Source organism: Caretta caretta, chromosome 27 (genome assembly GCF_965140235.1).
Source record: "Caretta caretta isolate rCarCar2 chromosome 27, rCarCar1.hap1, whole genome shotgun sequence".
In the NCBI taxonomy this organism is placed as follows: domain Eukaryota; kingdom Metazoa; phylum Chordata; order Testudines; family Cheloniidae; genus Caretta; species Caretta caretta.
Window position 1 is genome coordinate 12455964 of NC_134232.1, and position 15291 is coordinate 12471254.

At 61.3% G+C, this 15291-nt stretch overlaps 1 protein-coding gene across 4 annotated transcripts in view; it reads right to left on the reverse strand.

Moving 5' to 3' along the window:
• Window positions 1–698: 698 nt before the first annotated feature.
• CACNB1 (calcium voltage-gated channel auxiliary subunit beta 1) overlaps window positions 699–15291 on the reverse strand; it is a 32056-nt gene continuing 17463 nt past the window's right edge. For 2 of the 4 annotated variants that reach the window (XM_075123562.1, XM_048830472.2), the window contains exons 4-14: window positions 14434–14556; window positions 14099–14235; window positions 13232–13308; window positions 10580–10599; window positions 10099–10179; window positions 9581–9639; window positions 8920–9029; window positions 6886–7037; window positions 6299–6394; window positions 5678–5863; window positions 699–3723 (exon numbers count right to left, since the gene is read on the reverse strand). In XM_075123562.1, coding sequence (XP_074979663.1) covers window positions 3259–3723; window positions 5678–5863; window positions 6299–6394; window positions 6886–7037; window positions 8920–9029; window positions 9581–9639; window positions 10099–10179; window positions 10580–10599; window positions 13232–13308; window positions 14099–14235; window positions 14434–14556 — 1506 coding nt within the window. In that variant the 3' untranslated portion in view covers window positions 699–3258. Of the gene's footprint in view, window positions 3724–5554; window positions 5864–6298; window positions 6395–6885; window positions 7038–8919; window positions 9030–9580; window positions 9640–10098; window positions 10180–10579; window positions 10600–12245; window positions 12404–13231; window positions 13309–14098; window positions 14236–14433; window positions 14557–15291 lie in introns of those variants that run through there. The other 2 variants (XM_075123563.1, XM_075123564.1) reach the window with 2 other exon arrangements.

Here is a 15291-nt window from a genome sequence, read left to right on the forward strand (position 1 = left end):
ACAGATGTTTGAAAATTCACGGCCACTGCAGACACACCCACACACTGGCACCGGAAGTATCATCTCGTGCTTCCTGACATAGGTCGCAAAGGCCCAGAGCCTCAAAACCTTCACTTCATGGCTATCTGAGAACCTTTGAGGCTCTGGGCCAAAGTCAAACACAGAAGGGTTGGGTATAGAACCCAGGAGTCCTAAGTCCCACTCCCACATGCTCATCATTAGACTTTAGGGCCCCCCCAGTGGGAGAAGTAGAACCCAGGAGTCCTGATTCCCTATGCCTGAAAAATGATGCAAGTGGGGCTGAGGAAAAGCAATTAAAACAGTTGATCACTTGTCCCCAAAAGCTCAGGAATGGCCAGAAATGCAGCTTCCCAGACACTTCCCTGCAGAACCACCAAGGGCCAGTGTGAGCTGCACACAACAAGAGCGCAGGCTGATTATACAAAATAGTTCCACTTCCACTGTAATGGGGCGGGTCTTTGGAGCTTTCACAGCAGAAGAATCAAATTATACGACAGGGGATGGAGGAGACAAACGGTGCATGGCTGATCTGTCACTTTAAAAGAAAAAACAATCTAAAATGGACTCAACTGCAGAGGTAGCCAACTGATAAGGGTGGAAGGGGACTCATCTGGCATTAAAAACTCACAAGCACATGGCTCTAGTGTTCTTCCCACACGCCCCATCACAGCAGCATCTTTAGAGGTCTCAATGAAATATTTATTACAAAGAATCAAGCGAATGGGAGAATGTTACCCCCTCCCCGAATGAACGATAATAAATAAATAAAATATTTGCTTTTAAAATAGTTTGTTAAATGACATAAATACAGGACGGTTCATTGCTTTCAAGTGGCTTTGCTCACATTCGGGCTGTGTCCATTTCACAGACACCTCCTCCCCGCCACCCTCTCCTGGGTTCAATAGTGTATCATAGGCCCCATACTGCCAAAGGAGATTCTCCTGTAGTTCAACTGGTAGAGGCCTGTGTGCTGAGTCCTAGGCCTGCTACCACCATGAAGCTATGAGCAGTAGCACAGAGAGCCATGAAGTGCAGTATCGACAACACGTTGATGTGGCTAGAGCGTGCGGATTTCTTAGTGCTTAGTGGAGGTTCGCTTCTTATCCCCCCCGGTTTACAGAAAGGGGAAACTGAGGCACAAAAAAGGAGTGTGACCTGACAAAATGGCAGAGCTGGGTGTGGACCTGAGGCACCCCAGGCCCCTGTTCTAACCACTAGATGGCACTGCAGGAATCACAGACAGCTGCCAATCAACCTCAAGAGGCCACTGAAACCAGGATGGTGCTGCACAATCAGGGTTTACAGCGAATGCCAGATGTGGGACTGGGAGGCCCATGGGTCTGGTCTAAGGCAGTGCCTCCCAGGGCTCCCCTGGTGAAGCTTCCAGTGATACCCCAATGGGGGGGGGCGTTGCCCCCAACCCTTACTGACTAAGAGCAAAGCTTAACATTCCCTTCAGGTGGGGGGGGGGGGGGGGGTTTGGATCCACAGCCACCGTGCAGGCTGGGGAGGCTGGCGCAGGCCCCTCCAGGCGCGCATGTGATGGGGGGGGCGGTGTCTGATGGGCAGAGCGCCAGGGAACTCACATCCAAGAGGCGCTATGCAGAGCCAGGCCCTGCCCGGGTCCCAGCTTGGCACTGGGGGGGTGGGGGGGAGGGAACGGGGGGATGGACAGACACGTGCTCACACACACACGGACACACCATGGCCGGACAAGACAGGACTGAACACACACCAGACAGCCACAGGGACGCAAGACACTGCACAGGGGAGGGGAGGGGCGCTGGGCAGCCATGGGCATTTCATGTCAGCCCAGGTTTTGGCACCAGGTAAGGGGTGGGGGCGGGGGGAAGCAGCTCTGCCCAGAAAGTCAGAGGTCTGGGTTTGATCCATCCAGATCCCTTTCACCCCACCCTCCTCCCAGCTTCCACCATCCCAGGCCCTGGGGGGGAAGAGAGCCCCAGAGGGGACGGCAGGGAAGGGCCTGGGCCTTTGGATAGGGGCTGGGCTCCGGCTGGGATAAAAATACCCCAGAAGCGAAGGGCCCCAACAGGCAGGCCCATGAGCACTGGTTCCCACCCCAGAAGTGGGCGCAAGAGAACAGGGCAGGCCAGAGCTGAGCCTCAAGAAGCTGTTAACACCTCCCCTCCCAAGCCAGCTGGGAGATGCCGCCCCCTCCAACCCTTCCCCCCCCTCGGGGAGTGGGGGGCATTTCAGCCTAGGGGCTGCTTTGCCCTCAGAGAGCAGGGTGTTAACCCGCCCCTCCCAGCCCAGTTCAGGCTTAGGGTGCCCAGGTAACCCCACACAGCACTCACATGCGGCTCTGCAGGCAGGGGTGCACTCACGGCAGGCCCCAGTGCACACCCCACACGCATGCATCACCCCCTCCCCAACCCGCTCCGTCTTGGCAGGCGAAATCGAGCTGGGGGAGCTGCCGGGTGGTCAAGAGGCTGGGTTCTGTTGTAGGCACTGGACCGCAGAGGAGCTTCCTTGGCGCTGGGCAGGGACCCCGGGTGCCGGAGACGGGCTCTCTCCAGCGATTGGGGGGCGCCGGCCGTCCCACTCCCCTGGCGGCTGGGTCATAGAGAGCACCATGGAAATACAATGGGATGGGGGGGTGAGCGGGGAGCAGAACCAGGGCAGGGAGCGAGGAGGAGGTGGCTGATCGGTTACATACCAGGGTTGAGCATGCTTTCCTCCCCGGGGTGGAATGGGGGGAGAAGGTGCCCTGCCTCAGGGCACGGTGCCCCACACCACACGTCTGCACGTGAGTGGGGCAGACAGGGGGGAGCAAGCTGGGTCCCAGTTTGGTCAGCTTTGGGGGCGGGGAAAGCCCGAGAAACACTGGGCTGCCCTTCACCCCCGGGGTCCCCTGAGGCCAGGAGGGGTTTAAGGTGGGGGTGAATCTTCACTATCTTATGGGAGATGAGAAGGGCCCCTCTGGGGGCTGAGTGGGGGGCACCACTGGCAGAGGGCCCCCCTGGCACTGCTGGCAAGGGATCCCCATGGAGGTGGGGGGGGGGGAGCATCATACAATCTCAGGCCAACCCTGCTAGGGGGCATGAACCACACCAGCCTCACAGGGGAGCGCTATGCTCAGAGGCTCCTTGAGGAGAAAGATTCCCCCACAGGACACACTGAACCCTGCCCCCCCAGTAGATAACACCCCATCCCAGGGGCCCCTAGCTGACCGAAGCCCCACCCCCCAGGGCCCCTAGCAGCCAGATGCCCCACCCCCTAGCGGATGTAAACGTCCCGCCCCCAGCCCTCCAGGTCATTCTTGTTCCGGCTCATGGCCTCCTCCTCACTGGGGCAGTAGCGATCGCGCCCTTTGCTCCGGCCCCGCAGCTGCCGGTTGTGGTTCTGGTGGTCGGGCTCGGCCTCGTCCCAGGAGCCCTGGCGCTGGTGGAGGCGGCCCAGGCCCCGGGGGTAGGCACTGGGCGTGCCACCGCGGGGCTCGGGCTCCTCGTAGGGGTCTGTCTCCATGTCCATGCAGGAGTCGCCCGGCTCGGTGTAGGCAGAGTCGCGGCTGCCCTGGGTCTCCGAGTCGAAGGTGTCCTGGCGGGACAGGCCGCGGTTGGCCAGGCGGGCGTGCTGCTGGCCTGGCCGCCCCTGGCCGCGGTTGACCAGCTCCCCCGGGTAGTCGTGCAGGCTGGCGCGCTCCCCCTCACGCGTCTGCTCCCCATGCACTAGGTAGGGTCTCTGGTTAGGAGAAGTAGCGACAAACCATGCAAACGGGAGAAGACAAGGCAGAGTTAGTCTGGCCACCAGGGGGTGACACTGGCAGCTCAGTACCGATTAATAGACACCTATATCGTCAGCACAGCGAGAGCAGCCTCTGGGCTGCTGAGCCCAGGCCCCCAATCCCAGTCTGGGCCACAGGGGAGATGAAACTATGGGGTCCCAGCCCAGCCCCTGGGGGAGGTTATACCTGTAACACTGAGTATGTGGGATGGTTTGCTCAGGTGGGGTTCAGGGCTGGGATGTGAGGGATGAGGGTCAGGACTGAGCAGCAACTGCAGAGCTGTGTGCGGGAGAGGCCCTGGACTGGAATAGCAGCTGGGGGGGCGGGGGAGGGCTGTGGGCGGGATTGAGGGGCACTGGTGGGCAATGTATGGGGAGCCCTGGACTGGCATAGTGGGGGGCTGTGGGGGGGATTGAGGGGCACTGGCAGGGTGGAGAATGGGGAGCCCTGGACTGGAATAGCGGCGGGGGGGGGGGGCTGTGAGTGGAATTGAGGGGCACTGGGGGGCAGGAATGAGGGACGCTGGCAGGGCGGTGTATGGGGAGCCCTGGACTGGCATAGAGGTGGGCTGTGGGCTGGATTGAGGGGCGCTGGCAGGGTGGTGAATGAGAGAAGCACGCCCGGCTCCTGCCTGCCCAAATGAGGAGAAGGCCATGAGCCGCAGCTCTTCAGCTATCCAACGAGCATTACAAATGACAGACACCACGACACAAACATGCCCTGACCGCCCCGCCCACCTGACCAGGGCGGGGCACAACTTGGGGCAGGTTCCCCGGCAGCTGGAGAACCTCCACTCGCACTTATGGGGTGGTGCCCAGGGGGAACCAGCCACTCACTAAGGCAGCAGTGGGGAGCGGACAGAGGGGCCAGGCAGGCTGGATCCCGAGGAGCGGGCACAGACATGGTGTGTCAGGGTGCCCTGAACAGAGGCCTGTGAGCTCGGTGCTCTCAGAGACCAGGGGCAGCCTGCAGGCAGGAGTTGGGATGCCTTGGGGGTGGGGGACAGCGAAAGGGAGGAGATGGGAGAAGGAGTCCAACTTCCTAGCCAGGGTGAGGAAATTGTGAGACGCTTCCTCGCTAATGGCTCCCACCTACACTAGTGGGGATGGTGGTACGACAAGCCGAGAGGACGCCTAGCACTGCACGACAGCCGTGCCGGGGTTTCTGGCGCAGGTCTGGCTGCACTGGTGCTGCCCTCTGATGTGGATAGGGAGTCACCCCCTTGCCCCAGCACTCCCCCGCCTCACAGCCCCATCCTGCACTGCAGAGCCTCGTGTTCGGAAATCACTCAGCGGCCTTTGCTCCCACTCTGAGAACGGTGCTGTGGGAACCCCAGAATGCACTGCGCCGGAGGCAGAGCCCAGCAGGGCCAAGGGTCCCCCCGCTAGAGGGGTGACTGGAAGGAGCCCCGTGCAAACAGGATCCTGAGCTAGAGCCGGCTGATGGGCTCGACCTAGCTCTCCAGAGGGGGCAGCCTTTACGCAGAAGCCCGGGGGGGGGGAGAGGAGCAGATGGCTGTATGGCACTTCCTGGGCAAAGCCCAGCTCCCTGTGATGCAGCTACAAGGCTCAGGCACCGCTGCCGGGGGGGGCAGATCCTTCCAGGTTCCCCCCATGGACGCGATGCCCCCAGTTCCTGAGCCTTCGAACGATGCTGGGCAGGCAGAGGGAGTCCCTCCATGCGCAGGGCAGCGGGATGGGGGGGCAGCAGCAGAGGCAGGGGTGCGGGGAATCAGCCGGGGTTTCCCATGAAGATTTCTTCCTCCATGTTCATTGAAGGCACCACCTCCTCCTCCTCTTAAAGCTACAGCACGTGCTCCTCCACCCTGGGCTGGGCGCTCAGCCCCTGCTCCAGGCTGCCCTTCCCGCCCCAGAAGCCCAGGTTGCGCTTGAGGGAGGTGAGCACCTGTACCTGGAGGTTGGAGACGGGGGCGGGGCTGGCGGCCAGGGCGGCGGTCGCCATGGTGCGGTTCAGGAGGGGATTGGGCGGGTTGCTGCTGGGCGGGTGCGTGGCCTTCCAATAGGCTTCCAGGTACTCAGCCAGGTGCTCGCAGGCGTCTTCCAATTGGTTCTCGTCCAGGATGATGTCAAACATTTCCTGCAATGAGAGAGAGGGGTGTGAGGTGGTCCAGCTGGGGGTGTGGGGAGGGGCCTCGGCCAAGCTGGGGGAGTGGGGAGGGGCAGTGGGCGGGGCAGAAGACGGGGCCTCGGCCAAGCTGGGGGAGTGGGGAGGGGCAGGGCAAAGAAGGGTACTTGGTCAAGCTAGCAGTGAGAGGTAATGGGGGTATAGGCCGATCAGGGCACGTTGTGGGGCAGATATTCACTGCGGGGGACTTGGCCCAGGCTGCGAGAATGGGGCACTGGGGCGGGGCAGGTATTCTGCCAAGCTGGGGGTGTGGGGCAGTGGTGTGGCAAGCAGAGGGCGTGGGGGGCGGGACAGGCTGTGGGGTGGGTACTCACTGGCTGAGCTGGGGGCATGGGGCAGTTGTGGGGCAAGGCGAACTGGGGGCGAGGCTGTGGGGCAGGTACTCACTGGAGGGCACTGTGCCAGCTTATCCGACGCCACCATCTGCACATTCAGGTGCTTGGCCTGGGACTTCCCCCGGGACTTGACCAGCCTCTGGAGCACCTGCAGGGGGAGGCGGCGGGGGGGGGGGGTGTGAGCACAGGGGAAGGGATCCCCCTGGGGTGTCCCCCACTCTCTGTTCCTCTCCAGTCCCGAGGAGAGGGGCTGGGCACGGTGGGGTCTGACTCAGGGCGAATGAAGTATCATTGCGGCTCGGGCCAGGGTCTGAGCCCAGAGCTCAGGCAGGAAAGCTACAAACTCTGCCCCTTTAAGATGCTGGCTTCCCCAACCCCCATCTCTGTTGATGCCCCTCAGTCCCTACCCGCAGCCCCCCGCCAGCCCAGCCCTGGGCCTCTCTTAAGCAAACACTCTGCATTGAATGTGGAGAAATGTCCCTCAGAGGACAAGGCTGAGACCCTACAACTCGTTGCACTTGTGAGCTATCCCTCCCCCACCACCACTTTGCTCTGACCAGCATGGGAGGACTGGGCAGTGAGTCCCCAGGCAGCAACACAAGAGCTGGGCCATCCCTCTGCAGGGTCCAATGCACTGACCTTGGGGGAGGTGATCTTGATGTAAACGATGATGGGGGCCAGCGAGGTCTTGGCCAGCTGGGCCGGGTGGTTGATGGTGTCGGCATCCAGGGCCACAAGCTGAAGCGTCCGGGCCAGCTCGAAAATCCGCTCGATCTCGCTCTGCACCTCAGCTGTCAGAGCAGAGAGATAGTGAGAGACTGTGGGGAGGGCATGGACTGGGGGGGAGGGGGAAGGGGCAGAAAGACCGTGATAGATGGGGGGCAAGGGGTAGAGAGACAGTAAAAGACTGTGGGGAGGGGATGGAGTGGGAGCGGGGGGCAGAGGCAGAGAAACCTTCAGAGATGGGGGAGCAAGGACCAGGTGGGGGACCAGGAGTAGAGAGACAGTGAGAGACCGGGGCGGGGGGGGGGGCAGAGCCTGGATAGGGGTTGGGGGGAAGGGGCCAGGTGGGGAGGGTCCTGGCACAATACGTTGTGGGTGGGGGAGATGTCAGAGGGGATAGCAACAGGGGAAGCAAGGTATAGTAAGGGGGCAGACCTTGTGTGGAGGAAAAGGGGGAGATATGGAGAGTATATGTGGGGGAACAGCTTTGCGGAAAGCCACAGGGAGAGGCCATACACTGGGGTCTCTGCATCCCAAAGACAGTTCCCCCTCCCCTCCCCCCAGACACACACGAGACACATGGGTTTCACTGCAGCTCCGTCTCCTCCCCGAGGCGGGAGGGACGTGTCTCCTGGGTCCCCAACGCCAGGTACCTTCATGCCGTGCTGCACACTGGGCAGTGGGATCGCTCGGCGGAGCCCACGCCTGGCGCGTGCCCAACGTGTAACGCTGCCCTGGGTGGGTGCACCGCCAGTATGGACCAGAGATCATCCAGCACCAAGCCACGAGGCGGGGCAGGGTCTGGAGCTGGGGGCACGGTAGAGTGGGGAAGGGACACACACACCACTTTGCGCCAAGCAGGGGACAAAGCAAAACCCAGATCCCCACGTGCCTGGACCCTGGGGACACTGGGATCTGGGACGAGTGTCCTGAGCTCATCTTCAATCCTGAGGCCTCATATCAGGCCGGGTGTGGGACAGATCCCTGGGGAGGGGATTCCTGCCCTGGCTGACTCCGGCCCCACACACGGAGCAGCTCATTGTAGATCTGAGCCAGGGGGCATCGGCGGGGCAGCTATCTTGCTCTGCTGCCCGCCTCGTGGCCCCTGCTGGAGTGACCCTGAGTCCATATGGCAGTAGGAGCAGGAGGTTACACGTCGGCCCCTGGCACGCTGTGGATCCCACGGGGTTAGGCAGCACGGTAGGGAGCGGTCTGGACAGGTCTCCAAGAGGTTAAAGGTTACATACCCAGGACATCTGTACCAGGAGCAAGGGAGGAAGGAAGCAGCGCGGAGGGAAGGGGTGGGGGGAGAAAGAAAAAAGGGGAGGGAAAAAAGGAGTGAATTGAAATGATCATCCCAGGAGTCAGTGCGTCAGGCCCCGCCCCAGCCCAGCCCAGGGCGGTCAGCAGCCCTGTTAGTCACCCCACTACACGACAGCACCAGTGCCCAGGGGACCTGAAAACACGCCCTGGACCTGTTGAGTGGGAGTCAAGGCACGTCGCAACCCAGCATGCACTTGGGGCTCCCTGCCTGGTGTGGCCAAGCATCCCTCGGGGCAGGAGCCTCACCCCAGGGCCTCTCTTTCCATCTAGCACGAGCAGGTGAGAGCAAAGCAAGCCACCAGGCCCTGCCCAGGAGCGGGTGAGGAAGGGAGCATGGGCCCGGAGAGCCCTTCCAGACAGGGTGAGGGGAAGGGATGCCCCGGGGCATGGTGGGCATTCCAGGGCCAGCTGGGGGTGAGGGAAGGGAGGATGCAGGAAGCCAGGGCAGCTCCCAGTGGATACAGATCCAAGCCAGGCAGGCTTGAAAGGGTTCAACCTCCAAAGCCCAGCAGTCAGTCTAAGTGAGAGGCAGCCAAAAAACAAAGAGGCCTGGAATAACCAAGCGGGGCTGGGACGTAGGAAAGGGTTAAATCCACAGCTTCTCCTTCCCCCCCACCATGGCCTCACCCAGGCTGGAGCGGGTGCTGGAGCGCTCGATGATGGTATGCTTGGTGGGGTTGTTCAGCACGGAGCGCTTGGCCAGGGCGATATCGGCCGTCACCCGTGTGATGGAGATTCTGAGAGGGACGGAGAGAGGAAGAGAGCGTGAAGGCGGGAGGGGGGGCCCCCGACCTTTGCTGTGGCCCCCAGCAGGGCGCCCACCCCACCAGGGTCAGGCAACAGTACCCCAAAGGAGCCCCGGGGGCAGAAGTCAGGGTGTGAACCCCAGCACCTTGGCAGCAGAATCCCCATATGGGGAACCCCCCCATCTGCGCTGCTCATTGCTGCCTGCCCAGCAAGGGGACGCAAGGCCAGAGCACCAGACTCCTGGGCTCTCATGCTTACAGAGTGCTTGGAGATCCTCCGATGGAGAGGGCTAGGGACGGGCGGAGGGAGAGAGAGAGTGTCCTGCATCAGGCTGGAGCGAGAGCGTGCGGCTGACCTGCTGGGATCTCTCTCGGTCAGACCCTAAGGAGCCTGTCACCGTGGTGTCCAGGCGCTTGCATGGGGCGACTCCCAGAAACTGGGATTTTGAGTAAAACACCATTTCCCTGGTGACCAAAAAGGGCCACAGTGGGGAGGGTTGTGGGGGAGTGTTTGGCAGCATCTGTCTGAGGAGCCCCCGCACCTGCCATCGAAGCGATGCTTCAGGAAATCGAAGAGGGCTTTCTGCATCATGTCCGTCACCTGGGGAGAGAGGGTGACGATGGAGTCAGGCACCTGGGGGGCAGGAGGGAGGGGGAGTCGGGATTCACCGCATCAAGGTGTGACTGCGTGGGGGTTAGAAAAAGAGAGAGCAATGGACATCGGAGGGGTGGGCAGTGATTTCAGAGATCAGATGTCACTGGCTCCCCCTGGCACAGGCCCTCAGGAGACAGAGCAGATGGGTCCCGGAGGAGATGGAGAGAGGAGGACGTGGGCAGATGCAGAGGTGGAATGGGGCAAGACGGGGCGGGGGGGGGGGGGTGTCGGTCAGACGGAAGGGGAGGGGAAGAGGGAATGGCCGAGCGAATGGATGGACAGACAGATGGGGATGGGTGAAACAGGGGGAATGAGATCAAGGGTCACCTGCTCCCCGGGAAGCTGCTGAAAATGCCACCTCCCCAGCCTGCCCCCCCCCACTCCATGCACCCGCCCCGGGCTCACCTCGTACCCCTTCAAGGACGGCCCCACAAGAATGATCGGCCGCATGGAGGGCACCACGTCATAGGGCGGCACATGCTCTGCCTGCCGGAGAGGGCAAAAGACAAGGTGTGACATGTACCCAGCGGGAGTCATTGGAGCAGGGGGCCCAACCCCCACGGGGGCACTGCAAAACCCAAGTGCCCTGCAGGGTGGGGGAAGAGCTGGCATCTTCTTGGGTTCAGGCTACCCAGCTCATGCTGATGCTCCCTTGGCTTGAGAGCTGGGAGGTTCTGCCTTCGTACCTTCATGGCCCAGTGCGGGTGGTGGCACTGGGTCCTGGGAGAGGGGAGCTGGTGGCATGGGAACACCCAGGCTGTTGGCTCTGGTACACTCACACGGCCCATCACCGCTGGTGGAGAAGCCGGGTGGGGAAGGATCATTTTGGGGGCCCAGGCCCGCCCCCACCCTTTACAGGCAGGTCAAGTAAAGCCCTTTTACTCACCGATTTCTGCTTCTGCTTGGCTATGTCCAGTGATCACCATTAATGGGGCAGGGGAGGGGGCAGGCGAGAGAAGACAAACAAGGCATGCGTGTTATTGACAGGTCACGCCAGCAGACACGCAGCGGCAGCGGGGAGGTTTCTGTAGCCGGCAGTGTGTGGGAAATGGGGACAGGCAGGGGAGGGGGCTCTGAAACCTGGCTCAGGCTGCAGGTGGAATCAGGGAGGGAGGAGGATCTAAGGGAGGGTGTGTGGCCACATTGGGGGGATGGCTTGGCTCCCCCGGGTGTCCCCCAGGTGCTACGCAGCTCCCCCCTGCGCTGGCCCTGCTCCCCACTTCACACCCGCCCTCTTCAATCCACACACTCTGGCACTGCAAACACCCTCCCTGCTTGGCAGCAGCAATGCCCTCCTCCCCTGCCCCCTTGGCTCACAGGCCCTTGCCCCCAGGCTGCCCCCCTGGCCCTGCACAGAATACCACCCCCCTGACTGATCCCCAGCTCTGTGGCTCACTGGGGACCCCTTGGTGAGGAATGTCCTGGAAACACCCTGCTGCAGCCCCTACCCGTGTACTCTAGAGCAGCCCCCGGGCTGCTCAGCAAGCAGCAACCTCCAGGCCACAGGGGCGCTGCCCCCAGGGGAGCGGGATGGGCCCCCGACGGGAGCCGCCCCCCCACCATCTAATGGGGGTAGGGTGGGATGGGACAGACGATGCCACTCCCATGTTTCCTGGGGGGGGGGCGGGGAGGGGGAGTGTGCACTGGAACGTTCCACTCCCATGCTTTACATGGGGGCGCAGCATTGGAACATTCCATTCCCATGCTTGGAGAACCGCTAGAATGTTCCACTCCAGAGTTTCATGGGGGGGGGGGGAAAGGGAGCACTGGAACATTCCATTCCCATGCTTGGAGAACCACCAGAACCTTGCACTCCAAAGTTTCATGGGGGAGGCCAACACTGGAACATTCCATTCCCATGCTTTACATGGAGGGGTGGGGGCCAGTGCTTCAGCCTTCACATGGTGTGAGGAGCTGCCGGAACGTTCCACTCCATGTCTCATGGGGGAGGAGCAGTGCTGGAACATTCTACTCCCATGCTTTATGCTGGGGGCTTTGGAACCGCTGGAATGTTCCACTCCCGCATTTCACAGGGGCGAGGCAGCACTGGACCGCTCCATTCCCATGCTTCATGTGGGGAGGGTGTCAACTGGCAGAAATGCTCTCAACTCATGGGCCGTGTGTGTGATCACTGGAACATACCATTCTCATGCCTCATGTGCACGTATGGGGGGGGAGGCCAGAGAAGGGACACCCCCGAGGGCTGCCCCTTTCCAAGCCATGCTGGAGGCGGGGTTTCCTGGTGTGATGGGGAACACACCCAAAAGTGCCTGCAAAGGGGACATCCAGCCCTGGCTATAGGTCCCCTGGTGCCTGTGAGATGATGCTCTTACCCCATAGTGTGCCCCACAGCGCTGACCAAGAGCAGCGGCTGAACGACAATGGGACCACGTCCAAACCATGGCCCTTCCTGCCCCCCCTCCGCCCCCAAAACCCAAAGCTCCCCAACCAAGTCAGCGAGCCCCATACACAGGGTGAATCACGGGTATTAGCAGCAGGCGTGAGCGAGGGTGCGGCAGGCGGGTGCAGAGTCCCACTCCGGGCTCCTTTACCTTCTTAAAGAAGGGGATGTGCTTGACGTTGGAGGGGGACGTGGTGACACTGCTGATGCTAGCCTTAGGGGATCGGGGGTTCTCCAGGCCCTCGGCCTCCTCCAGCTCTAAGTCAAGGGCGTCTAGGTCATAAGCTAAATTAGTCATGTCCAGAGTACCTGGGGGGGCAGATTGTGGGGAGGGGGAAAACAAAAAGAAAGAAAGAACGAATGAACGAAAGGAGGGAGGGAGGGAGGGAGGGAAGAAAAAGTAAAACAGAAAAAAGAAAGGAACAGCTGAAAAGAACAAAAGAATGAAAAAATGTACCAAAGGGAGGAGGAAAAAATGATTCAGTAAACAAAAGAGAAAAATGAGAGGAAGGGGAAAAACCTGTCGCTTCCCTGCAGACAACGTAGAGAGGGGGTCAGAGTGGGGGGAGAACCATCAGGTACCCCATCTGCAAGAGTGACAGGGCAGCTGGTAGCAGGTTTCCTCTGCATGCCATGGAGGTGGGCATAAGTGGGCATGTCTAGGGGATGTCTGTGCCCCGGTGGGCATACCTGGAGCATGCCTGTGTATACGCCCTTCTGCCTGTGCCCTGTTGTTCATCCATACAAATGCAAGACTCTCCATGTGCATGCCAGCATGAACGGCGGGCCCCATACTCCCAGCCCAGTGCTCCCCGCCAGCTCATGTGCTGTGTATGCACCTGTGTCTCAGCCCTGGCCTGCGTTTGCAGAGGACACGGAGATTCCAGGATCTGCGGTAGGATTCCTGAGAAGAAAGCTGGGCACTTCCAGGCCAGCACCCTTGTCTCTCTGACACTGGGGCGCTAGCTGGTCTCAGGGCATAATGGGGGAAGAGACCTGGCATTTCAGCCCCTTTTGTTATTGCCAAGGCCACAGCCAGAATCAGCCCCTCTCCATCAGTCTCTCTTAGTGGTCCAGTAAACTTTGCCAGCTGGGGGCTGTCCGCTGTCAAACAGCAAAGGGAGGGGGTGGTCTTACCACTGGCAGGCGGGGTGGGTCTGCGGGTCCCCGTCACCACATCTCCCAGGCTGGAGCTGGAGTTGTCCCCCGATTTGCTGCGTGGAGCAGAAAGGCAAGGAGCAGTAAGTGCCTGGAGATGGGGAATTTCCTGGGCTGGTGGGGGGGGGCAAAGGGAGGAGTGTGTGGGGGGGAACGGATGACACCAGTCTGGAAAGCGAGGGCCCCACCACGGCAAATTCTGAGCAAGGGGGAATTGGCTTCCACACCCAGATTCTGTGAGAGACTTAAATCTGGAACCACAGCACCAGGGCAATGCCATGTGCCCATCTAGCCTGGTATCTCCTATTCCCCTCCCCCAGCTGGGATCAGACCACTGGGGCCAGAGTCCAGCGCTCTCCCACTCACCCAGTGATGTACCAGATCCGATCAAGGGCCTATCTAGCCAGCTATTCTCCCTACTGTGCCAGTTCAGACCAATGAGTCCATCTACTCCTGCACGTTCCTCCTGACCCCTTCCCAGCCAGTACTCAGGTTCTGCCCTGCAGCATGGGGATGGAAGGCCCTTTGCATCCTCAGCTGGTGTCACTGCTGATCCTGGAGCTGGTTCTCCCCTGCCTGGCCCCTTGTGCAGGAGCTTACCACTGAGCAAAGGGAATGATGACCCAAGGTGCCCAGTAGTGAGCCCACTGGAAGGGGATGTTGATCCTCCTCCCCCCACTCCCAGTCTCACTGGAGTGGATTTGCTCAGAGGGCTAACCTGGGCCTGCCTCAGTTACCCGTAACACACTGCTCTCGAGCCCTGGGGGGTCCCAGGGCTCCAGGCTGCACGCGGATGCAGCCAGGAGCCATGATTCCCCCTCTATCCCCTCAGCTTGGCTGCTCCACCTTGAGCTCAGGCGATTTTGCCTCATCTTCTGCTCCTGCAGCATCCTCATGTTCTCCAGCTTGACTGGGCTGGGGATGAACCCCACCTCGCAGCCCTCCTTCACCAGGCGCCCGATCCACCAGTCGTTGTTGTATTTCTGCAGGACGGAGAGAAGAAGGGCCTGAGACATGGTGCCCATCCCCACCCTGCGCCGAGCCTGTCCCATCAATGCTGTGCTGGGCCCGTGTCCTCTCCATGCCAAACCCACGCCCAGCAACACAGTGCCGAGCCCCAGTCCCCCTGCCGCGGCGCTCCGCAGAGCCTCAGCCGGGCCTGGGCCCGCGCCGGCCCCTACCTCTTTGATATGCAGGAAGTCTTTGGGTTCGAAGGAGATGGCCATGCCCTGGACCGGCACGTCATCGTTGGGGGACGGGTTGTAGCCCACATTTGTCCTCACGGCGAATGCCACCGGCTTGGTCTGTTCAGGAGACAGGTTAGCGGTGCGGGGGAGGGAGGAGAGAGATGCTGGAGGGGCCCGGGTCTCTCAGACACAAGGCTGCATTGCTCTGGCATTTCAGAGAACGCTGTTACCTAGCGGCTGCAAAGACCAGCCAGGAAGGGGGTAAGCAATCCGGGGCCAAATTCTCACCCCTGATCCAGGAACACGGAACAGCCGCAGCCAACTCCCTCCCCTCCCCTCCTCTCCCCACCATAGGAACCAAGGAAAAGGGGTCCCTCCCCCAAGAAATGGAGTGGACCCCCACCCCAAGAATAAATTCCCCACGGGGCAGCGAGCCAGGCAGGGAGACCAGCCCAGGTCCCCCAAGTCCAGGAGGGGGCCACAAGCAGGGCCCTGAGAAGAGCCATGGGTGAGATGGAGCTGAACGGCTCCGGGGACTGGCTGGCTCAGGGGTTGGGCTATGGTGCCTGGTGCCTTGAGGCCGCCGGTCCAGAGCCAGGCCAGGTCGGCCGTGAGGAGAGAGGTGTTGCCGTGCGAAGGGTGAGGCGTGTGTGTAATGACTAGGGTGGTTCTTGGTCACAACGGCTGCCCCAAAAGAGGACCTGGGCGACCAAGCTGTCCCACCTATAGAGGGGCCTGCCAGCGCCAGGGGAGATGGAGAAACCCTGCCTGGTCGGGCGATAAACAGAGGCCTTTGCTCTGCCGGCGATGCCGATCTGGTAGCTAGAGCCTTACAGGGCCTTGTCCTTGTCC